The 25,544-nt window shown below is 44.0% G+C and overlaps 1 protein-coding gene across 12 annotated transcripts in view; it reads right to left on the bottom strand.

The window, feature by feature from the left end:
- LOC110509177 (FYVE and coiled-coil domain-containing protein 1) overlaps positions 1–25,544 on the bottom strand; it is a 39,195-nt gene that overhangs the window by 1,802 nt on the left and 11,849 nt on the right. For 2 of the 12 annotated variants that reach the window (XM_036967023.1, XM_036967019.1), the window contains 14 exons: positions 25,429–25,510; positions 25,064–25,119; positions 24,711–24,795; positions 24,303–24,647; positions 22,897–24,165; positions 22,223–22,315; positions 22,014–22,108; positions 19,467–19,634; positions 11,566–11,721; positions 11,231–11,412; positions 10,089–10,224; positions 9,904–10,008; positions 2,409–2,619; positions 1,297–1,406 (listed from right to left, as the gene is read on the bottom strand). In XM_036967023.1, coding sequence (XP_036822918.1) covers positions 1,297–1,406; positions 2,409–2,619; positions 9,904–10,008; positions 10,089–10,224; positions 11,231–11,412; positions 11,566–11,721; positions 19,467–19,634; positions 22,014–22,108; positions 22,223–22,315; positions 22,897–24,165; positions 24,303–24,647; positions 24,711–24,795; positions 25,064–25,119; positions 25,429–25,510 — 3,093 coding nt within the window. Of the gene's footprint in view, positions 1–1,296; positions 1,407–2,405; positions 2,620–7,776; positions 8,136–9,903; positions 10,009–10,088; positions 10,225–11,230; positions 11,413–11,501; positions 11,722–19,466; positions 19,635–22,013; positions 22,109–22,222; positions 22,316–22,896; positions 24,166–24,302; positions 24,648–24,710; positions 24,796–25,063; positions 25,120–25,428; positions 25,511–25,544 lie in introns of those variants that run through there. The other 10 variants (XM_036967022.1, XM_036967021.1, XM_036967020.1 and 7 more) reach the window with 10 other exon arrangements.

Consider the following 25,544-nt stretch of genomic DNA (forward strand, 5'->3'; position numbering starts at 1 on the left):
GGGTGAGGGGGGATAGAGAGGAGACAGAACGGGGTGAGGGGGGATAGAGAGGAGACAGAATGGGGTGAGGGCAGGATAGAACATACAGACTGTTACATCCACCATGTTATAGATGTGTGTACCTGGAGAAGGAGTTATTGACCTGTGTGTGTATAGATCTGTGTGTGTATAGAAGTGTGTGTGCATAGATGTGTGTGTGCATAGATGTGTGTGTGTACCTGGAGAAGGAGTTATAGACCTGTGTGTGTATAGAAGTGTGTGGGTATAGATGTGTGTGTGTGTGTGTGCATAGATGTGTGTGTGCATAGATGTGTGTGTATAGATGTGTGTGTGTATATATGTGTGTGTGTGCATAGATCTGTGTGTGCATAGATGTGTGTGTGTGTGTACCTGGAGAAGGAGTTATATACCTGTGTGTGTATAGAAGTGTGTGAGTATAGATGTGTGTGTGTGTGCATAGATGTGTGTGTGCATAGATGTGTGTGTATAGATGTGTGTGTGTGTATATATGTGTGTGTGTGCATAGATCTGTGTGTGCATAGATGTGTGTGTATAGATGTGTGTGTGTGTATATATGTGTGTGTGTGCATAGATCTGTGTGTGCATAGATGTGTGTGTGTGTGTACCTGGAGAAGGAGTTATAGACCTGTGTGTGTATAGAAGTGTGTGGGTATAGATGTGTGTGTGTGTGCATAGATGTGTGTACCTGGAGAAGGAGTTATAGACCTGTGTGTGTATAGAAGTGTGTGGGTATAGATGTGTGTGTGTGTGCATAGATGTGTGTACCTGGAGAAGGAGTTATAGACCTGTGTGTGTATAGAAGTGTGTGGGTATAGATGTGTGTGTGTGTACCTGGAGAAGGAGTTATAGACCTGTGTGTGTATAGATGTGTGTGTGTGTGGGTATAGATGTGTGTACCTGGAGAAGGAGTTATTGACCTGTGTGTGTATAGATCTGTGTGTGTATAGAAGTGTGTGTGTATAGATGTGTGTGTGCATAGATGTGTGTGTGTGTACCTGGAGAAGGAGTTATAGACCTGTGTGTGTATAGAAGTGTGTGGGTATAGATGTGTGTACCTGGAGAAGGAGTTGTAGACCTGTGTGTGTATAGAAGTGTGTGGGTATAGATGTGTGTGTGTGTGCATAGATGTGTGTACCTGGAGAAGGAGTTATAGACCTGTGTGTGTATAGAAGTGTGTGGGTATAGATGTGTGTGTGTGTGCATAGATGTGTGTACCTGGAGAAGGAGTTATAGACCTGTGTGTGTATAGAAGTGTGTGGGCATAGATGTGTGTACCTGGAGAAGGAGTTGTCAAAGATGAGTGTGTATTCTCCAGTGTTCCTGACTATCAGCTCTCCTGTCATGGTCTCTCTGTGGGATTGACAACGAGTCAGAGGGATCAGTACCTGGAATAGAGAGAGACAGGACATAATACCTTAACCCTAAACCGTAGAACAGATTATTAAACCTATACGTTAGAACATATTAATCTTAACCCTATACCCGTAGAACACATTAATCCTAAACCTATACCTTAGAACACATTAAACCTAATCCTAAACCTATACCTAAGAACACATTAATCCTAACCCTATACCTAAGAACACATTAAACCTAATCCTAAACCTATACCTTAGAACACATTAATCCTAACCCTATACCTTAGAAAACATCAAACCTAATCCTAAACCTTAGAACACATTAATCCTAACCCTATACCTAAGAACACATTAATCCTAACCCTATACCTTAGAACACATTAATCCTAACCCTATACCTAAGAACACATTAAACCTAATCCTAAACCTATACCTTAGAACACATTAAACCTAATCCTAAACCTATACCTAAGAACACATTAAACCTAATCCTAAACCTATACCTTAGAACACATTAATCCTAACCCTATACCTTAGAAAACATCAAACCTAACCCTATACCTAAGAACACATTAAACCTAATCCTAAACCTATACCTAAGAACACATTAAACCTAATCCTAAACCTAAGAACACATTAATCCTAACCCTATACCTTAGAAAACATCAAACCTAATCCTATACCTTAGAACACATTAATCCTAACCCTATACCTAAGAACACATTAATCCTAACCCTATACCTTAGAAAACATCAAACCTAACCCTATACCTAAGAACACATTAAACCTAATCCTAAACCTATACCTAAGAACACATTAAACCTAATCCTAATCCTATACCTAAGAACACATTAAACCTAATCCTAAACCTATACCTAAGAACACATTAAACCTAATCCTAATCCTATACCTAAGAACACATTAATCCTAACCCTATACCTTAGAAAACATCAAACCTAATCCTAAACCTTAGAACACATTATTTTAAACACTAATAACTGACCTACTCCAGCAGTGTGTTAAATATACCTTAGCCTCCTCCAGAGGTGTGTGTGTGTCCTCTCTGTACAGCACACTAAATGAGATGCTCTTGGGTTGTGAGGTGAACAGCCAGTGTATGGTAGCACCAAGGGTAGACCCAGTAATGGGGATGGAGCTGTAACAACCAGACCTGATGAACAGCTCCCTCAGACTGTCACCAAATACACTGATCTCCTCCACACTGAACGGAACACGCAACCTGGAGAGGAGGACACGCATTAATAACAAAACACCACAGTCAGAATCCCAGCCAGATTAACAGCCAGTACATGCAGTCAGAATCCCAGCCAGATTAACAGCCAGTACATGCAGTCAGATTCCTAGCCAGATTCCCAGCCAGTACATGCAGTCAGATTCCCAGCCAGTACATGCAGTCAGATTCCTAGCCAGATTCCCAGCCAGTTGATGCAGTCAGATTCCCAGCCAGTACATGCAGTCAGATTCCCAGCCAGTACATGCAGTCAGATTCCCAGCCAGTACATGCAGTCAGATTCCCAGCCAGATTAACAGCCAGTACATGCAACCAGATTCCCAGCCAGTACATGCAGTCAGATTTCCAGCCAGTACATGCAGTCAGATTCCCAGCCAGTACATGCAGTCAGATTCCCAGCCATATTAACAGCCAGTACATGCAGCCTGATTCCCAGCCAGATTAACAGCCTGTACATGCAGACAGATTCCCAGACAGAATCCCAGCCAGTACATGCAGTCAGATTCCCAGCCATATTAACAGCCAGTACATGCAGTCAGATTCCCAGCCAGATTCCCAGCCAGTACATGCAGTCAGATTCCCAGCCAGTACATGCAGTCAGATTCCCAGCCAGATTAACAGCCAGTACATGCATCCAGATTCCCAGCCAGTACATGCAGTCAGATTCCCAGCCAGTACATGCAGTCAGATTCCCAGCCAGATTAACAGCCTGTACATGCAGACAGATTCCCAGACAGAATCCCAGCCAGTACATGCAGTCAGATTCCCAGCCATATTAACAGCCAGTACATGCAGTCAGATTCCCAGCCAGAAGATGCAGTCAGATTCTCAGCCAGATTCCCAGCCAGTACATGCAGCCAGATTCCCAGCCAGAAGATGCAGTCAGATTCCCAGCCAGATTCCCAGCCAGTACATGCAGCCAGATTCCCATCCAGATTAACAGCCAGTACATGCAGCCAGAATCCCAGCCAGTACATGCAGCCAGATTCCCAGCCAGAATCCCAGCCAGTACATGGAGTCAGATTCCCAGCCAGATTCCCAGCTACATTCACAGCCAGTACATGCAGTCAGATTCCCAGCCAGTACATGCAGTCAGATTCCCAGCCAGATTCCCAGCTACATTCACAGCCAGTACATGCAGCCAGAATCCCAGCTACATTCACAGCCAGTACATGGAGTCAGATTCCCAGCCAGATTCCCAGCTACATTCACAGCCAGTACATGCAGTCAGATTCCCAGCTACATTCACAGCCAGTACATGGAGTCAGATTCCCAGCTACATTCACAGCCAGTACATGCAGTCAGATTCCCAGCTACATTCACAGCCAGTACATGCAGTCAGAAGCCCAGCTACATTCATAGCCAGTACATGCAGTCAGATTCCCAGCTACATTCACAGCCAGTACATGCAGTCAGATTCCCAGCTACATTCACAGCCAGTACATGCAGTCAGATTCCCAGCTACATTCACAGCCAGTACATGCAGTCAGATTCCCAGCTACATTCACAGCCAGTACATGCAGTCAGATTTCCAGCTACATTCACAGCCAGTACATGCAGTCAGATTCCCAGCTACATTCACAGCCAGTACATGCAGTCAGATTCCCAGCTACATTCACAGCCAGTACATGCAGTCAGATTCCCAGCTACATTCACAGCCAGTACATGCAGTCAGATTCCCAGCTACATTCACAGCCAGAGGCAAAGATGAGAGAAAAAAGAAGCTGCAGAAAGATAACTCCAGGGACAACCAGAAAGATGGGCTTGTTTTCATCTCAAATGACACTGTGTCTTTCCCCTTCTTTTGACTAGATCTTTATGGGAGCTGGTTCTGGTCATACATAGGAACCAATTCAAATACCTCATTCACATTACCCATAATCCCTCTGTTAAGTTGCGCCAGATGTCATTCATTTGTTGCAATTCCACAACAGAGTGGAATCGCAACACCCCTTTGCGATTGAAGGCTCCGTTGCAACACGTATGCTGTATACTTAGAATTTTTCCAAACTCTGTGTCTTCGTCAGTCAAAGAACAGGAAGTTTCCAAACCACAGAAGAAGATGAAAATGTGGTTTCGACGATGGGTTTATGGGAAAGCTAGCAACTTGTAAATAATTAGCCACTCCCATAAGTGAGTACTATTTTAATAGTATGTTAAAAATAATACACATTGCCTTCAGACTGCCACGCAGAAGAAATATCAGCACATGCAGAGAAGCACGAGATTGAATTTCACTCAAGATTCTACAGTTTTCTCCTTTGTCAGTATCAATGTTTAGCTCTACTGTGGGAATTGTGCTCGAATCAACACAATATTAGCCACTTTCAATATAACATACCGAAACAAAACAAACTACGCAAACTTAGTATGCAAAACTAACTGTGCAAGAGATTTTCTTGTAGGCAGAGCACATTGGAGTAGGATTCTATTGACAGGCAGGACTCAGTCTGTACTCTACACAGACAGGTGCCCCATTACCAATCAGAGCTGCAGTAGGCCTATATGCAAATAGCCATAGCCATATATGGATCTGTGCCATTAACTTTGAACTGGATTGTGTTTACAGTATGAGCAGTCGTGAGTAGATAAACTGGACTGTCTTTACAGTGAGTGGTCGCGTATAAATGTGCTTGTTTTGAGATTAAAGCGAGAGCTGCATGTGCACATTTGTGACCGACCAGGCCGATCTTATGCAGCAAAATTTGATTTTTTTTTACATTGGATAAAAGTAGACACTCAGAGCTAGAAAGTGGTATATCATACACTAAGGTTAAGGAACAATGGGAAAATAATCATGCTTTCAAAGTTGCTACATTTGTAACCTCACTTTTTAGAAAATGTTTCCATTAATATTTTGTTACACCTACTGGAGAGCCCTTCCCTTGTTTCCACCCATTCAGCATCATTCACACACTCTTAAGCCTCACCCATCTCTTTCAGAATTCACATGTGAGGCCATGTACTAAACAACCAAAGATTTCAAGACTACAGGCTGGTTTATACTATGGGTGTGTTCATAAATTGAATCTAGAGTGCCAGAGTGTGCTCTAGTGTAGTAGTATAAACCAGCCTTTAGTCTTGAAATCTTTGGTTGTTTAGTACATGGCCTCACATGTGAATACTGAAATAGATGGGTGGGTCTAAATTCAGAGTGTTTTCTAGTAGGGTTGATCTGAACGTTCTGACCTCGCACTGGAGGCTTTGGCCGACGAGTAGGGTTGATCTGACCTCACACTGGACACTGGCCGACGAGTAGGGTTGATCTGACCTCACACTGGACACTGGCCGACGAGTAGGGTTGATCTGACCTCACACTGGACACTGGCCGATGAGTAGGGTTGATCTGAACGTTCTGACTTCACAACTTTTTAACCAACGTAAATGGTCAATAAATGACCATTTAACATGGATGTAGCAGATTTCTCAAGATGAAACAAACATTACATTTGGATACATTTATTGTTCAAGCGCTCAGTGACAAATGCCAATAATATGGGTAGGGTTGATCTGAACGTTCTGGCCTCACAACTTTTTAACCAACGTTTACTGACACCGTCCATATTCAACGGGTGTTGAGCATTCGTACATTTCTCAGTTATGCTGCACTCTAGCACACTCAGACGAGAGTTTAGACATGTAGCTAGCTAGCTAAACAATGAACCATAATCCCAACTCATAACGTTACTACCCTGCATGAATCTGCAGGTAGCTTACCAACCAGGTACTATGTTAACTAGTTAGCTAACATCAGGCTATAACTGGCAATGCAAATGGCTCTGCGATACGAATAATATTACTACACAGATAATACACGTAACATTAGCTAACAAGCAAGCTAGCTAACAGTACTCGTTAACTTGAAATGAAAATGACTTTCTGACTAAATTTGAAATGTGTAATATCTGAAAATGTAGCTAGCTAAACTATCTTATCCGTGGATGGACGCTTCTCCCTCTCTGTCAAGGATGCCATGGCTGCCCTTAGTTTGAAGATGCAATCCGGAGACAGGTGTTTTCTCAATCTCCTTAGCTATCATACTCTAATTCCACTGATTTCAAAACTCGGTCCTCCAGAAAGTGGAGAGCAACATTTATGCAGTTCTACTACGTGATATATATATTTTTAAACGTTACAAAGGATTACCAAGACATACTGACCAGCTCAAATAGACATAAAAAATGTATTTGTATTTACAGATGGCATACAAGTTTGTTATTAAGGCACATGAAAGTTTACATGTCCCAGATGGCATTTCTGCCAAAAAACAAATTTTTATTTATTTATTTTTTAAATTTAAACTCAAATGGCTCTCCTGTGAAGTAGTGATGCGCGACATATACCTAGTTTTCTGAAACGAGTCACATTTGTTCATATTCTTTGCTAGTTAGTGAGTTATTATCCCAGTTATATATAATTTGTAGTCAACAATGTTGCTTTCCTATAAGAACACAAAACTTTTACATTTCTAGTCATCTTTGAAAAGCCAGTCTGGTAAAGAGCTGTTTTATGTCTTAAAGGGGTGTAACAGATGTGAAACGGCTAGCTTAGTTAGCGTGGGCGCTAAATAGCGTTTCAATCAGTGATGTCACTGGCTCTGAGACCTTGAAGTATTAGTTCCCCTTGCTCTGCAAGGGCCGCGGCTTTTGTGGCGCGATGGGTAACGATGCTTCGAGGGTGACTGTTGATGTGTGCAGAAGGTCCCTAGTTCGCGCCCGGGTATGGGCGAGGGGACGGTCTAAAATTATACTGTTACATTGATGCTGTTGACCCGGATTACTGGTTGCTGCGGAAAAAAGGAGGAAGGTCAAAAGGGGGGTGAGTGTAACAGATGTGAAACGGCTAGCTTAGTTAGCGTGGGCGCTAAATAGCGTTTCAATCAGTGACGTCACTGGCTCTGAGACCTTGAAGTATTAGTTCCCCTTGCTCTGCAAGGGCCGCGGCTTTTGTGGCGCGATGTGTGCAGAAGGTCCCTAGTTCGCGCCCGGGTATGGGCGAGGGGACGGTTTAAATTTGTACTGTTACAGGGGCAGTGTCCATTTAGTTTGTGATGGTAATGAGGTGGAGTATTGGATTATTAGGTGGAGGTCGCTAAGTATAGTATAGCCATAGCCTAGCTATGTACAGTACCAGTCAAAAGTTTGGACACACCTACTCATTCCAGGGTTTTTCTTTATTTTTACTATTGTCTACATTGTAGAATAATAGTGAAGACATCAAAACTATGAAATAACACATATGGAATCATGTAGTAAATGCCACGCCCTTGTCTCCGCCCCCCTCCAGGTTTCGTCCATCTTCCCTACTTATCCACTGTGTATTCATGTTGTCTGTCTGTCTGTGCCAGTTCGTCTTGTTTGTTCAAGTCAACCAGCGTTTTCCAGGCTCCTGTTTTTCCCCAGTCTCTCTTTTTCTCGTCCTCCTGCTTTTGACCACTTTGCCTGCAGTCCTGTACCTTTGCCGCTCTTTTGGATTATCGACACCTGCCTGTCGTTTGCTTGCCCCTGTTGTTGCAATGAACATTGTTACTTCAACACAGTCTGAACTTGGGTCTTACCTGAAATGTGATAGTAACCAAAAAAGTGTTAAACAAATAAAAATATATCTTAGATTTTAGATTATTTAAAGTAGCCAACCTTCGCCTTGATGACAGCTTTGAACACTCTTGGCATTCTCTCAACCAGCTTCATGGGGCAGTCACCTGGGATGCATTTCAATTAACAGGTGTGCCTTGTTAAAGTTAATTTGTGGAATTTCTTTCCTTCTTAATGCATTTGAGCTAATCAGTTGTGTTGTGACAAGGTAGGGGTGGTATACAGAAGATAGCCCTATTTGGTAAAATACCAAGTCCATATTATGGCAAGAACAGCTCAAATAAGCAAAGAGAAATGACAGTCCATCATTACCTTAAGACATGAAGGTCAATCTGGAAAATTTCAAGAACTTTTAAAGTTTATTCAAGTGCAGTCGCAACAACCATCAAGCGCTGTGATGAAAACTGGCTCTCATGAGGACCGCCACAGGAAAGGAAGATCCAGAGTTACCTCTACTGCAGAGGATAAATTCATTAGAGTTAACTGCACTTCAGATTGCTTCCCAAATAAATACTTCTCTGCTGCAGGGGATACGTTCATTAGAAAAATAAAGGGGGATACAACTGAAATGTGTCTTCAGCATTTAACCCCACTGAATCAGTGCGGGGGACTGCCTTAATCAACATCCACATCTACTATAATTTACCTTTATTTAACTAGGCAAGTCAGTTAAGAACAAATTCTTATTTTCAATGACGGCCTAGGAACAGTGGGTTAACTGCCTGTTCAGGGGCAGAACGACAGATTTGTACCTTGTCAGCTCGGGGATTTGAAGATGAAACCTTTCGGTTACTAGTCCAACGCTCTAGGCTACCCTGCCGCCCCGATAGGACATCAATAAGAAGAGACCTGCTTGGGCCAAGAAACATGATCAATGGACAACAGACCGGTGGAAATCTGTCCTTTGGTCTGATGAGTCCAAATTGGAGATTTTTGGTTCCAACCGCTATGTCTTTGTGAGAGGCAGAGTAGATGAACGGATGATCTCCGCATGTGTGGTTCCCACTATGAAGCATGGAGGAGGAAGTGTGATGGTGCTTTGTTGGTTACACTGTCTGTGATTTATTTAGAAATCAAGGCACACTTAACCAGCATGGATACCACAGCATTCTGCAGCGATACGCCGTCCCATCTGGATTGGGCTTAGTGGAACTATAATTTGTTTTTCAACAGGACAATGACCCAACACACCTCCAGGCTGTGTAAGGGCTATTTTACCAAGAAGGAGAATGATGGAGTGCTGCATCAGATGACCTGGCCTCCACAATCACCAGACCTCAACCCAATTGAGATGCTTTGGGATGAGTTGGACCGCAGAGTGAAGGAAAAGCAGCCAACAAGCGCTCAGTATATGTGGGAACTCCTTCAAGACTGTTGGAAAAGCATTCCAGGTGAAGCTGGTTGAGAGTATGCCAAATGTGTGCAAAGCAGTTGTCAAGGAAAAGGGTGGCTACTTTAAAGAATTTTGTTTAACACTTTTTTGGTTACTACATGATTCCATATATGTTATTTCATAATTTTGAGGTCTTCACTATTATTGTAGAATGTAGAAAATAGTAAAAAAATAAATTATAAAAAAAAAAACCTTGAATGAGTAGGCTTGTCCAAACTTTTGACTGGTACTGTAATTCTGGCCATGGTGGTCATTCTGGTCTTGGTGAATATTGGTCTGACTCACGTGAGTTCTCCACTCCTCAGCAGACAGATCTCTGCATCCTGAACAGCTCCAGTCTGGTCAGGTAGGTCCTCTGATGTGGTTTCTGCTGTACTGGCACCACCGTTGCTGGGCAAAACAAACAAACGCAGTGTCAAAAATAGCATCAGGCATGGGTTCTGAATGTGTATGTGTGTGTGTGTACTCACAGCTCTGCTGCCCCCTGGGGGTTGGTGTGAGGAGAGCAGGCAGTGAAAGAGAGAGAGTCACTGTTGGAAACATAATTAACTTCCTCTTCTGTTATGATGCCATATGCACCATCATCTGCCCTTGGCACAGCCAGGTCTGAGAGTGAGAGAGTGATCAAAAGGAACATAACATTAGACCAATTAGGATCTGGCTAGAAAATACTTCAGATATAGAACCCGTTGCCCTTTATGGTTGTGAGGTCTGGGGTCCGCTCACCAACCAAGAATTCACAAAATGGGACAAACACTAAATTGAGACTCTGCATGCAGAATTCTGCAAAGATATCCTCTGTGTACAATGTAAAACACCAAATAATGCATTCAGAGCAGAATTAGGCGGATACCCGCTAATTATCAAAATTCAGAAAAGAGCCGTTAAATTCTACAACCATAACAAAGCCATCGACTACAGAGAGATGAACCTGGAGAAGAGTCCCCTAAGCAAGCTGGTCCTGGGGCTCTGTTCACAAACACAAACAGACTCCACAGAGCACCAGGACAGCAACACAATTAGACCCAACCAAATCATGAGAAAACAAAAAGATAATTACTTGACACATTGGAAAGAATTAACAAAATAACTGAGCAAACTAGAATGCTATTTGGCCCTAAACAGAGAGTACACAGTGGCAGAATACCTGACCACTGTGACTGACCCAAACTTAAGGAAAGCTTTGACTATGTACAGACTCAGTGAGCATAGCCTTGCTATTGAGAAAGGCCGCAGTAGGCAGACATGGCTCTCAAGAGAAGACAGGCTATGTGCACACTGCCCACAAAATGAGGTGGAAACTGAGCTGCACTTCCTAACCTCCTGTCAAATGTATGACCATATAAGAGAGACATATTTCCCTCAGATTACACAGATACACAAAGAATTAGAAAACAAATCCAATTTTGATAATTTCCCATATCTATTAAGTGAAATTCCACAGTGTGCCATCACACTGTGGAATGAGTGTGTATCTGAGTGTGTATGTGACTGTGTATCTGAGTGTGTATGTGAGTGTGTATTTAAGTGTGTATGTGAGTGTGTATCTGAGTGTGTAAGTGAGTGTGTATCTGAGTGTGTATGTGGTCTCAACTGTGTTGCTGGGTTTTACCAGGTTGGGGCAGAGGGTTGAAGGGTGTGTGTGGTGCAGTACAGGTGTCTTCCTGAGGATGGCGCTCTACCACAGCACTGTGCTGGCTGTAGCAGACTGAGCAGCAGCGCTCTCTGGCGCCCCCCTCCATCAGGCTGACGGTGTTACTGCAGCAGTAGTAGCAGAACCCATGGCCACACAGTCTAGGGAGAATACAGTCAGTACAGAGAGACAGTGAGAGGTACCTGACACCAGCTGAATGGACTGCTGCAGGAGAGACAGTGAGAGGTACCTGCAGGTGTGTCTGTGAAGCCACCAGCTGAATGGACTGCTGCAGGAGAGACAGTGAGAGGTACCTGCAGGTGTGTCTATGAAGCCACCAGCTGAATGGACTGCTGCAGGAGAGACAGTGAGAGGTATTGCTACAGGTATCTCTCTTTGTCTGCTCTTCCGCTCTCAGCTTCTGCTCAAACTCCAGAGCATCAGACTTCTGCCACAAGGCATCCTTCTCCCTGGAAATACACACACAATTCACACGCGGTTCAATTCACACACAGGTTAATTCACACACACCAGGCATGCATCCACATGTCTGTCACAATCCATCCTTCTCCCTGGAAAGACACAGTTCGATACACACACAGCCGGATCTTCACGGATCCACCGGTACTCGAATACTCCAGACCCAATCCAGGACCCGACTGGGTCCAAAACTCAAAATAATGTCACAGGTCTGAGTCGGATCTGATATGATTGTCACCTGGTCTGAGTCGGATCTGATATGATTGTCACCTGGTCTGAGTCGGATCTGATATGATTGTCACCTGGTCTGAGTCGGATCTGATATGATTGTCACATGGTCTGAGTCGGATCTGATATGATTGTCACCTGGTCTGAGTCGGATCTGATATGATTGTCACAGGTTTTGGGTATGGATCTGATATGATTGTCACAGGTCTGAGTCGGATCTGATATGATTGTCACCTGGTCTGAGTCGGATCTGATATGATTGTCACCTGGTCTGAGTCGGATCTGATATGATTGTCACCTGGTCTGAGTCGGATCTGATATGATTGTCACCTGGTCTGAGTCGGATCTGATATGATTGTCACCTGGTCTGAGTCGGATCTGATATGATTGTCACAGGTCTTGGGTATGGATCTGATATGATTGTCACAGGTCTCGGGTATGGGTCTGATATGATTGTCACAGGTCTGAGTCGGATCTGATATGATTGTCACAGGTCTTGGGTATGGGTCTGATATGATTGTCACAGGTCTCGGGTATGGGTCTGATATGATTGTCACAGGTCTCGGGTATGGGTCTGATATGATTGTCACAGATCTCGGGTATGGATCTGATATGATTGTCACAGGTCTCGGGTATGGGTCTGATATGATTGTCACAGGTCTCGGGTATGGGTCTGATATGATTGTCACAGGTCTCGGGTATGGGTCTGATATGATTGTCACAGGTCTCGGGTATGGGTCTGATATGATTGTCACAGGTCTCGGGTATGGGTCTGATATGATTGTCACAGGTCTCGGGTATGGGTCTGATATGATTGTCACAGGTCTCGGGTATGGGTCTGATATGATTGTCACAGGTCTCGGGTATGTGTCTGATATGATTGTCACAGGTCTCGGGTATGGGTCTGATATGATTGTCACAGGTCTCGGGTATGGGTCTGATATGATTGTCACAGGTCTCGGGTATGGGTCTGATATGATTGTCACAGGTCTCGGGTATGGGTCTGATATGATTGTCACAGGTCTCGGGTATGGGTCTGATATGATTGTCACAGGTCTCGGGTATGGGTCTGATATGATTGTCACAGGTCTCGGGTATGGGTCTGATATGATTGTCACAGGTCTCGGGTATGGGTCTGATATGATTGTCACAGGTCTTGGGTATGGGTCTGATATGATTGTCACAGGTCTTGGGTATGGGTCTGATATGATTGTCACAGGTCTCGGGTATGGGTCTGATATGATTGTCACAGGTCTTGGGTATGGGTCTGATATGATTGTCACAGGTCTTGGGTATGGGTCTGATATGATTGTCACAGGTCTTGGGTATGGGTCTCTACTGCTGCAGTAGAGAGAAATGTTTATGCTGCTGCTCTTGCGTTTCATGAGAGTGGAGAGTGGCACATGTAGCTTGGTGTTGGCCAATCATGAGTCAGAGCTGCAGTAGGCGACAGTGATAGAGCTTCCGTGTTTTAAAAGTTAGGAGATATCTAATCAATGGAAGATGGAATTCAAAGTTAAAGGAGAAGGATGGGCTACAACCAAGAGCCAACAGGCAGGCTGCTACCTTATATTCTGAATGGAGTTGTTGTTTTTGTTGTTGTTGTCTGGAACTGTAGGATTAGAAAACATGCACTGCAGCCTCTGTTAGCCTAGCTAGCTAACGGTAGCTAGCTTAACTAGCTTCTCCCGGTATGATGCAGTCAAGACAAGTACTTCGTAATCATATTTGATGATAAATAACCTCGCTATGGCAGCTACACTACATGGTCAAAAGTATGTGGACACTCCATCAAATTAGTGGATTCAGCTTTTTCAGCCACACCCATTGCTGACAGGTGTATAAAATCAAGCACACAGCCATGCAATCTCCATAAACAAACATTGGCAGTAGAATAGCCCATACTGAAGAGCTCAGTGACTTTCAACGTGGCACCGCCATAGGGTGCCACCTTTCCAACAAGTCAGTTCGTCAAATTTCTGCCCTGCTAGAGCTGCCCATGTCAACTGTAAGTGCTGTTATTGTGAAGTGGAAAAATCTAGGAGCAACAACGGCTCAGCTGTGAAGTCGTATGCCAAACAAGCTCACAGAACAAGGGCCGCCGAGTGCTGAAGAGCGTAGAAATCGTCTGTCCTCAGTTGCAACACTCACTACTGACTTCCAAACTGTCTCTGGAAGCAACGTCAGCACAATAACTGTTTCTCGGGAGCTTCATGAAATGGGTTTCCAAGGCCAAGCAGCCGCACACAAGCCTAAGATCATACACAATGCCGAGCGTCGGCTGCCATTGGACTCTCGAGCAGTGGAAACGCGTTCTCCGTAGTGATGAATCATGCTTCACCATCTGACAGTCTGACGGACTAATCTGGGTTTGGCAGATGGCAGGAGAACGCTACTAGCCCCAATGCATAGTGTAACGGTTTTGACTTGAGGTTATATTTATAGGGGTGCCAGGTAGGTTGTGCCTACCAGAGAAAACATTGGTTTCTCCTTTTAGTTTGGGAGGGAATGAGTCCCATCTGGTCCGTCAAGTCTACACCAATACAAAGGACTTATGTAAACGTCAGGAGGGAAATCAACTTTTCATAAACCCTTAAAACATTGAAAAGAACTTCAAAAACAACTATTCTTTTGCATGGGTTGTATTAGCAACATCAATGGATTACACACACATAATAATATAACACAATGAGTTCTGGTTCCTCCAGAAATGTCCTGTACCTCGGGCCTAAAAAGAGTCCAGCCCGGTAAAGGAGTTAAGTGAACTCAAGTGACTTTTGTCACGCAATGTTTGTCCGTTCATTCCGTGTAGCGTAAACCCAGTATTAAATCATACAATCAATATAACAATTTTACCACAGAACTTTAAAGCGTATCAGCTCTTACTAAGTCCTCAACTACATCTAACTACATAAATCCATAAATCATCACCGTATACATCATATCAAAACAAATGAAATACCGTATACAAACAAGGTGGTAGTCAGTCGGTCAGTCAGACAATCCAATCCGCCAACAGATCTCCAGCGGAGAAAGGCCACGAAGAATAGAGAGGAGTAGTCCACGGACGCAAAGAGTGGATCCGATCCTGGGTAAACTCTCTCAGGCTACAAAACACACGTTTAACAGCAACAAAACAACCGGAATAGTGAAGCTTCGGGAACACATCCTCAGTCACGTCACATCAAAAAAAAAACTTTTGCGCAGCTGATGCTGGCTATTTAATTGGGAATTAAAGGGAAAGCACCCTATTGGAAGGAGAAGCACTGAGACGGTTCAGAATAATTCAGGGCCGTCACAATAGTGCCAACTGTAAAGTTTGGTGGAGGATGAATAATGGTCTGGGGCTGTTTTTCATGGTTCAGACCCCTTAGTTCCAGTGAAGGGAAATCTTAATGCTACAGCATACAATGATATTCTAGATGATTCTGTGCTTCCAACTTGGGAAGGCCCTTTCGTGTTTCAGAATGACACTGCCCCCGTGCACAAAGCGAGGTCCACACAGAAATGGTTTGTCGAGAACGGTGTGGAAGAACTTGACTGGCCTGCACAGAGCCCTGACCTCAACACCATCGAACACCTTTGGGATGAATTGGAACACTGCGAGCCTGAAGGCCCAATCGTCCAACATCAATGTCGAACCTCACTAATACTCTTGTGGCTGAATGGAAGCAAGTCCCCACAACAATGTTCCAACATCTAGTGGAAAGCCTTCCCAGAAGAGTGGAGGCTGTTATAGCAGCAAAAGGGGGACCAACTCCATATTAATGCCCATGATTTTGGAATGAGATGTTGGACGAGCAGTTATCCACATACTTTTGGCCATGTAGTGTATTTGTGTACTATAGTGTAAGTCAACTTGGTTGGTTGTCTCTCGTCTCTGCTCCCTATGTCACTGGCTCACAGGCCCCTTCCCTCCTGCTAGAGCAGTCTCATCTCTGGTTAGTAAAGTAGCTTCACCCAGAACAGTCTAAGCCGGGGGGGTTCTACTAAGCTATATACGATTGTTTTATACCAAGGATCATTTAGCAAGTTGAGTTTGAATTTTAAGACCCCTTTTAGTATAATATATATATGTTTGAGGAAAAAACACATTGAATAACAGATAGTCCTTACTGCTAATAGCCAATAGAAACACATTGAATAACAGATAGTCCTTACTGCTATTAGCCAATAGAAACACATTGAATAACAGATAGTCCTTACTGCTATTAGCCAATAGAAACACATTGAATAACAGATAGTCCTTGGTGCTATTAGCCCATAGAAACACATTGAATAACAGACAGTCCTTACTGCTATTAGCCCATAGAAACACATTGAATAACAGATAGTCCTTACTGCTATTAGCCAATAGAAACACATTGAATAACAGATAGTCCTTAGTGCTATTAGCCCATAGAAACACATTGAATAACAGATAGTCCTTACTGCTATTAGAAACACATTGAATAACATATAGCCCCCCAAAAAATCTGAAGGAAGTTTGTTCTGAAGTGTCTGAGAGATATAAGAAAGATCAGGAAATATATAGATATTTTTTACATTATTTAACCCCTTATTTTTGGTACTAAACAGCCTCCATCTATACTTCCATAAATGTTTTCAACAAGTACAGGGGAACTTCAGACGAGTCGTGTGAGGCTGGTGGGGATCATAGAGCAAAACAACCAACATGTACGTATTCGTGAGAGTCTCACCTTGCCACAGAGGGGTCTCTTGAAGCTAGGGGGTACTATTTTTATGTTTGGAAAATGAACGTTCCCAAAGTAAACTGCCTATTTCTCAGGACCAGATGCTAGAATATGCATATATATATATATATATATATATATATATATTGACAGATTAGGATAGAAAACACCCTAAAGTTTCCAAAACTGTCAAAATATTGTCTGTGAGTATAACAGAACTGATATTGCAGGCGAAACCCTGAGAAAAATCAAACCAGGAAGTGGCCTCTATTTCGAAAACTCCATGTTCCATAGCCTCCCATTGCTCCATTTAAAGGGATATCAACCAGATTCCTTTTCCTATCGCTTCCTCAAGGTGTCAACAGTCTTCAGACATAGTTTCTGGCTTTTATTTAGAAAAATGAGCCAGAACGATAACATCGAGTCAAGTGGTCACATGAGTTTTGCTCGCGCAACAGACTTTGGATAGGTATTGCTTTCCCCTCTTCTACTGTGAAAGACATTTGCGGTTGATATATTATCGATTATATATTTTAAAAACAACCTGAGGATGGATTATTGTCACGTTCTGACCATAGTTCTGTTATCTTATTCTTTGTTTTAGTATGGTCAGGGCGTGAGTTGGGGTGGGCAGTCTATGTTGGTTTTAGTATGGTCAGGGCGTTGGGGTGGGCAGTCTATGTTTGTTTTTCTATGTTGGTTTTTGTGTTCGGCCTAGTATGGTTCTCAATCAGAGGCAGGTGTCGTTAGTTGTCTCTGATTAAGAATCATAATTAGGTAGCCTGGGTTTCACTTTTGGTTGGTGGGTGTTTGTTTCCGTGTGAGTGTTTTGGCCACACGGTACTGTTTCGGTTTTGTAAATTCACGTTGTTATTTTCTGTTTAGTGTTCTGAGTTTGAATAAAAATCATCATGAACAAAGCTGCTCTTCAGACGAAGAGGAGGAAATCCGTTACAATTATAAAAAAAGTTAGTACGGATATTATTTGGAATTTGTCTGCGTTGTCGTGACCGCTCTTTCCTGTGGATTTCTGAACATAATGCGACAAACAAGGTATTTTGGATATAAAAATAATCTTTATGGAACAAAAGGAACATTTGTTGTGTAACTGGGAGTCTCGTGAGTGAAAACATCCGAAGATCATCAAAGGTAAACGATTAATTTGGTTGCTTTTCTGATTTGTGACCAAGCTACCTGATACTAAGTGTACTTAATGTTTTGTCATGCGATCGATAAACAAAAGCTTGGATTGCTTTCGCTGTAAAGCATAATTTCAAAATCTGAGACGACAGGTGGATTAACAAAAGGCTAAGCTGTGTTTTGCACTTGTGATTTCATGAATATGAATATTTGTAGTAATATTATTTGACTGAGGCGTTATGCTATTCAGCGGTTGCTGATGACAATCATCCCTCTTAAGGTAGGGTAGCATCAAGAGGTTTTAAAGTGCCTTCGGAAAGAATTCAGACCCCTTGACTTTCTCCACATTTTGTTACTTTACAGCCTTATTCTAAAATGGATTCAATAAAACCATTTCCAGATATATCTTATTTATAAGACCTTTTGCTATGAGACTCGACACAGCTCAGGTGCATCCTGTTTCCATTGATCATCCTTGAGATGTTTCTACAACTTGATTGGATGGAGTCCAGCTGTGGTAAATTCAATTGATTGGACATGATTTGGAAAGGCACACACCTGTCTATATAAGGTCCCACGGATGACAGTGCATGTCAGAACAAAATCCAAGCCATGAGGTCAACGGAATTGTCCGTAGAGCTCTGAGGCAGGATTGTGTCGAGGCACATATCTGGAGTTCCCCAACAACACAGTGGCCTCCATCACTTAAATGGCAGAAGTTTGGAACCACCAAGACTCTTCCTAGAGCTGGCCGCCCGGCTAAACTGAGCAATCGGGGGAGAAGGGCCTTGGTCAGGGAGGTGACCAAGAACCTGATGGTAACTCTGACAAAGCTCCAGATTTCCTCTGTGGAGATGGGAGAACCTTCCAGAAGGACAACCATCTCTGCAGCACTCCACCAATCAGGCCTTTATGTTAGAGTGGCCAGACGGAAGCCACTCCTCAGTAAAAGGCACATGACAGCCCGCTTAGAATTTTACAAAAGGCACCTAAAGAAACCAGATTCTCTGGTCTGATGAAACCAAGATTAAACTCTTTGGCCTGAATGTCAAGCATCATGTCTGGAGGAAACCTGGCACCATCCATATGGTGAAGCATGGTGGTGGCAGCATCATGCTGTGGGGATGTTATTCAGCGGCAGGGACTGGAAGACTAGTCAGGATCGAGGCTAAGATGAACTGAGCAAAGTACAGAGGTCCTTGATGAAAACCTGCTCCAGAGCCTCAGGACCTCAGACTGGGGCGAAGGTTTACCTTCCAACAGGACAACAACCCTAAACACACAGCCAAGACAACGCGGGAGTGGCTTCGTGACAAGTCTCGGGAATGTCCTTGAGTGGCCCAACCAGAGCCCGGACTTGAACCTGATCAAACATCTCTGGAGAGACCTGAAAATAGCTGTGCAGCAACGCTCCCCATCCAACCTGACAGAGTTTGAGAGGATCTGCAGAGAAGAATGGGAGAAACACACACACGCAATAGAGGTATCTTCTTGAGGATGGGGCTCTACCATAGCCGGCTGTGTACTGGCTGTAGCAGTCTGGGCAGCAGCGCTCTCTGGCACACAAGCACACAGGGGGCGCCACACACCACAGTTACAAATAATTATTGATCGATAAATCGAGGTCAAATGATCAGCAAATCAACTGACTGATTTGTTGACCGATTGATTACCTGATGAGTTCTATGAGTCTTTCCTCCAGATTGATTTTGGTGCGGTAGAGGTCATCCAGTTCAGCTGAGGTCCGGAGCTCATAGCTCTGTTTGTCCTGACAGGCTTTCCGTAGTCCCTCCCTCAGCTCCTCACAGGACCTCTGAGACACAACCAGGCTCTCTTCACTCCTGATATAATACCACAGAGACATAGATATAATACATGAGTATAATACAATGACTGACAGGTAAAGACTCACGTGGTCACAAAAGACACACAGAACTATATGTGACCGACCGCCTTGATTCAGTCTTATGTAGCAACATTTGAAATGGTGAATTTTTTATTTTTTTTTTACATTGGATAAAAGTAGAGACTCAGAGCTACAAAATGTGTATATCATACACTGCATTTGAGGAAACAATGGGAAAGTATTTCTGCTTTGAAAGTTGATCAACTTGTAACTGCACTTTTGAGAAAAATGGCTTTTGAATGTTTTAGTACCTAGTGGAGAGCCCTTCTTAGTCTACACTCATTCAGCATCGTTCCCACCATCTTAAGCTTTAGCCCCACCCATCTCTTTAATGGTTGATCCAAGCATTCTGTGCTAACAGCAGTCAAGCACCCAAGCTAACTTGCTAGCTAATTCCAGACACAAATGAGAGAACAGCTAACTGAACATTACTCGCCGAGCTGGTTAGGCTGTAATGTTATCCAGAGTGTTGGTGACTGTAACTGTGCTGTCAGATTGTCCGTTGGTAAATTCAGAGCGCATACTGGGCACTCTGTCCGAGGAGTTGGGTTGATCCGAGCATTCTGACCTCACAACGGCAGTCAAGCACCCAAGCTATCTGGCTAACATTGGGCTAGCTACTTCCAGAAGCAAATGAGAGAACACCCCACTCTGACCATTTTACTCACCGTAGCACAGCTGGTTAGGCTGTTTTCATGTTATCCAGAGCGTTGGTGACTGTAACTGTAATGCTGGCAACAATTTAATTACGCTTTTTTTGCTGATGTTTACTAACATCGGCAATATTCAACGGGTGTTGAGCGTTCGTAAATTCATCAGTTATTCTGAGCTCTCTGGCACACTCGGACGAGAGTGCTCTGAAATCGGAGTAGATGGCCAGACAGAATTTACGAATGCATCCGTTACTTGCATATTGGAGTCTTTTGTTAAGACATGTAGCTAGCCCTAACCCTGCAGGTAGCTAACCAACCAGGTTCAATGTTAGCTAGCTAACAGTACACTTTAACTTGAAATGAAAACGACATTGTCAAAATTAGAAACGTGTATGTTAGGAATTTTATGAATAATGACTAAACAATATCTACATTTAAATAGAACTATAACTAATTAAACTCTACCCTGTTTTAAAATATCTGATTAATAATGTTAGTTCATAAGAAAGAGATTATGTAGCATGAACAAAGAGTAATTAAACATAATAAACACCATTCCAACTAGGTTGGGGAGGAATGGGTTGTGTGTTTTAAAGCAAAGAGGATAATTAACCTATGTTTGAACCGACTCAGCTATAACTCTGTGGCGATCAAATAAGACAGCGAGAGGCCCTCCAGGTTTTCTGTATCTGGAACTGTCTGCTAAGTGGTAAGACATTATGGTGAGACTTCAGGAGTTAATCCAGTTATATTGTGTGTCATGTGTTGGGGAGTTGGAATGAACTTTTGAACCTGCTTTGTCCTGGTCGAGAGGAGGAGATTATTTTTATAACCTATGACATCATAATTTATATATAAACTGTTGTACATGGTTCTTTGGGCAGCGCGCTCCGAGAATAAATACTATTGACTCATTTTTAATGGACTGGTTTTGTCTATTTTATGCAAATAAGGATCTTTCAAATTCTTTTAAAAACAGACAGTGATTTTAATTGAATTGGTTAATGAACACATGTAGGAATGATAAAATTCCCATGACAGTGTATTATCTGAAAATGTAGCTAGCTAGACTATCTTATCCATATACATCATGGTTGGACGTTTCTCCCTGTCACAGATGCCAACCTTTCCCTTAGTTTGAGGATGTAATCCGGAGACAGGTGTTTCCTCCATCTCCTTAGCTATCATACTCTAATTCAATTCAACTGATTTCAAAACTTCCAGAAAGTGGAGAGCAACACTTATGCAGTTCTACTAAGCAATATATTGTTTTTAAAGCTGCGTTAGACAGGATTACCTACACATTGACCAGCTCAAACAGAAGTGTGCTATATGGCAGACCAATCCGAACTCATCTTCCGGCATGTCCAGCCCATTAATTATCTCAGCCAATCATGGCTAGCGGGAAGGTTCCTGACTTTTTCCATGGCTAAACCAACTAGGCTCGTAATTGACCCATTTGACTCATATTTAAGGACATAACACCAGTTTGTTATTAAGCCACATGAAAGTTCACATGTTCCAGAAAGCATTTATGCCAAACAATGCATTTTGATTAAAAATAAAAAAAGATTACATTCAAATGGTTGTCGTGTGAAGTAGTGACCCTCAACATTCACCTAGCTTCCTGAATCAGGTCACATATATAACAACAAAGTCACCTGGTGAGGTTGTGTTGCATCTCCTCCTCTCTCTGTTGTATTAGCTTCTGTGATGTGTTGTCCTCTAGAGGTTGATGATAGTCCTGCTTGTCACGCTGCACAACAAAAACAACAACAACAACGTGTTCAGTTGTTAGAAGGTCTTGGAGGGTCGAGGTTAAGAAGGAGTGAGAAGATAAAAAAAATATGTGTGTGTGTTTGTGCCTGACCTCCATCTCCTCCAGTTTGGTCTTCAGGTATAAATTATTCTCCTGTTCCACCTCCACTTCAGACCTCACAGTCTTCAGCTCTTCAGACAGAACCTGGGGTAGATAGACAACCTTTAACTAGAACACTGTGCATTAGATCACAAACAGTACCTGTACATGCAGTTCAGTACAGACCTGTGACTGTGGTTCTGTACTGACCTGTGACTGTGTCTGTAGCACTGTACTGGCCTGTGACTGTGTCTGTAGCACTGTACTGGCCTGTGACTGTCTGTAGCACTATACTGACCTGTAACTGTCTGTAGCACTGTACTGGACTGTGTCTGTTGCACTATACTGACCTGTAACTGTGTCTGTTGCACTATACTGACCTGTGACTGTGGTTCTGTACTGGCCTGTAACTGTGGTTCAGTATTGACCTGTAACTGTGGTTCAGTACTGGCCTGTAGTTGTGTCTGGTGACTCAGTACTGATCTATAACTGGTTCAGTACTGAACCTGTGTCCGTGTCTGTGTTTCAGCACTGGTCTGTGCCGCCGTCTGTGGTTCAGTACTGACCCGTGGCTGTGCCTGTGGTTCAGTACTGACCCGTGGCTGTGCCTGTGGTTCAGTACTGACCCGTGGCTGTGCCTGTGGTTCAGTACTGGCCTGTAACTGTGTCTGTAGGTATGCACTGACCTGTAACTGTGTCTGGTGGTTTATGGTCTGGTTGCTGAGCTGATAGCGGAGCGCCTGGATCTCCTCCTGCTGTGCCTCCTTCTGAGCCCTGACCTTTCCTTGCTCTTCTTTCCCCAGCCTCCCCTTCTCCTCCCGCTCCTTCAGCAGCTGCTCCTGCAGGCCGAGGTTTTCCTGCTGCAGGGAGGTCATGCTGGTGTTCAGCTCCTCCTGAAACCTGTTGGACAGCGCATCCCATCGCTCTCGCGCTTCCTCATTCTGGGCAGTAAGCCTGCATATGTGGAACCCGAGCTCTGCTGTCTCTCTGTTGGCGTGGTCCAGGGCCTCCCGGATGTCTCCATGCTCCAGGGCCAGACCCTCGTAGCGTGTCTTCAGGTTGTGGAGTTCCTCCCTGGCGGAGGCCAGCTCCAGGACTAGGCCTTGTGAAGCCTGAGCCTTGCGGCGCTGCTCCTGCCCCAGAGCCTCCTCCCTCTCCTGGGCCAGCAGCAGCTCCTCTACCTGCTGTCTGTTGAGCCCCTCCACCTGACTCCTTATCTGCAGCTCTGCTCCCAGCTGCAGCCAGGCTCTCAGCTCCACAACCTCCGTCTGCAGCCGTAGCACTTCCCCCTGGCTACGCTGCAGCTGGGCCACCAACACAGCCGGGAGGAGGAGCTGCTGGGTCTGGGGACAGGGGGAGAGGTCCTGCATCTGGGGCTCAGACTTAGAGGAAAGATGCTGGTTCTTCTCCATAGACAGTCCCTCTGCAGAACCAGCCTTATGTAGATTACTATGAGAACACTCTGCAGTCTCTTTCTCTGTCCCTAGCTTCTCCTTCTCTCCATCCATCTCTCCCTTCTCTCTCTCCTGCCCCGCCCCAGTCAGTCTGTCAGTGTTCTCCTCCTCCAATTGTCTGATCTTTTCTCTACTCTCCGTCAGTTCTCTGTCCCTGGACCTCAGCTCCTTCCTCAACTCCTGAAGCTGCTTCTCCATGGCCTTCCACTCCTGCACCTCCCTCTCCTCCTGCACCTCCCTCTTCTCCTTCCTCTCCTCTCCCTCCTTCTCCTCCTGCATCTCCCTCTTCTCCTGCACCTCCCTCTCCTCCTCCTGCAGAACCTGGGTCTGTTGTAGCGCTGCGTCCCTCTCCTCTCCATCCTGCAGAACCTGGGTCTGTTGTAGCGCTGCGTCCCTCTCCTCTCCCTCCTGCAGAACCTGGGTCTGTTGTAGCGCTGCGTCCCTCTCCTCTCCCTCCTCCAGAACCTGGGTCTGTGGTAGCGTTGAGTCCCTCTCCTTCTCCTGCACATCAATCAATATCAAAGTAACATTCACTTTTGACACTTTTCCTTAGTGACATGAAATACAATACTAGGTGCCACACAGCAGAAATGTATTAATAATGGCCCATGTCCTAGTAGCAGACAAACGTTTGGTACCTGGCTGTCTAGTTTAGACAACAGATCCATGTTGTTGAGGTTGGCTGTCACAGCTTCCTGGTTGTGAGCCAATAGCTTCCCCTGCAGCTCTCTGACCTCGTTCCTCAGCCCCTCTGCCTCCTGGTCTAGCTCTCTGACTCGCTGTAACAATTTTGCCTGTCTCGCCTCTGATTGGTGCAGCAGCTCCTGCTGTCTGAGCTCTGAATGGTCAACCAGGATGCGTAGGTCGTCTGCGGCAGTGCAGGGTGTGGAGACTCCAAGTAGCTCCTCCCCCAGCTCCCCTAACTCCTCCCCCAGGTCAGCCAGCAAACTGGAACCGTATTCTTGAGCTTTGAACTCCTGCAACTAGAGAGACCGTCAGTCAGTCAGTCAGTAAATCAATCAATTGATTAATCAATCAGTACGTACCCCTGAGTAGCTGACCAGGCTGTTGACACTGGAACAGCGACTGGAAGGTTTCCAGAGGTGGGCGGAGTTAGACCCCAGAGTCCTCCTAGAGTGGACAGAGTGAACTATAGTCATCTATATCACAACAGAGTGAACTATAGTCATTGTCATGTCTTTGGCTATGTCGGATTAAGTGATATGACATGCTATTCTATAAAATCCTTTCTCTGTAATTAATATTACCTGATCGAGCTAATAATGTAAATGTAATTAAATAGAAAGTCAGGGCACCACGAAAGAATGTTTATCTCCCGAACAAACTCTTAAAGACCCAGTAATCTTTTACATCAATAGTAGTCAAAATTAATCGTCACCTTATTTCAGTCTCATTTGAAGTCCTAGAATTCTTGGTTATCTTCACGAACCCTGGCTAACAAGTTGAATCAGCAATACAAAATTGGGTTTAATTATTGATTTACTAAATACCTAACTAATCACACAGAATTACATATACACAGAATGGATCATACATTGATTACAAATTATGTCATAAAGGAAAACGTCCCTAGCGGACGGAGAAGATATGACAGCTGGTTACACAATGAAAAGGGGGTTGGATTTGAGTGAAAGAGCGGGAAGACTGAGGAACAAAGGGAGAAGCCATGCTATCGTAAATACAGTATCTTATGCATTCTAAATTACCGCACATTTGGAAAAGGAAAATGCAATACATATTTACTCTGAGCTGCGCTTCGGGAGGTTGGTCATAGATGCTGGCCGTGTTGGCCAACAGAGATCTTCCTGTCCTCGGAAGAATGTCTCTGGTGGTAAACAGAATACGTTGTAGTATCTTCA

This window comes from Oncorhynchus mykiss, chromosome 28 (assembly GCF_013265735.2).
Source record: "Oncorhynchus mykiss isolate Arlee chromosome 28, USDA_OmykA_1.1, whole genome shotgun sequence".
Taxonomy (NCBI): Eukaryota; Metazoa; Chordata; class Actinopteri; order Salmoniformes; family Salmonidae; genus Oncorhynchus; species Oncorhynchus mykiss.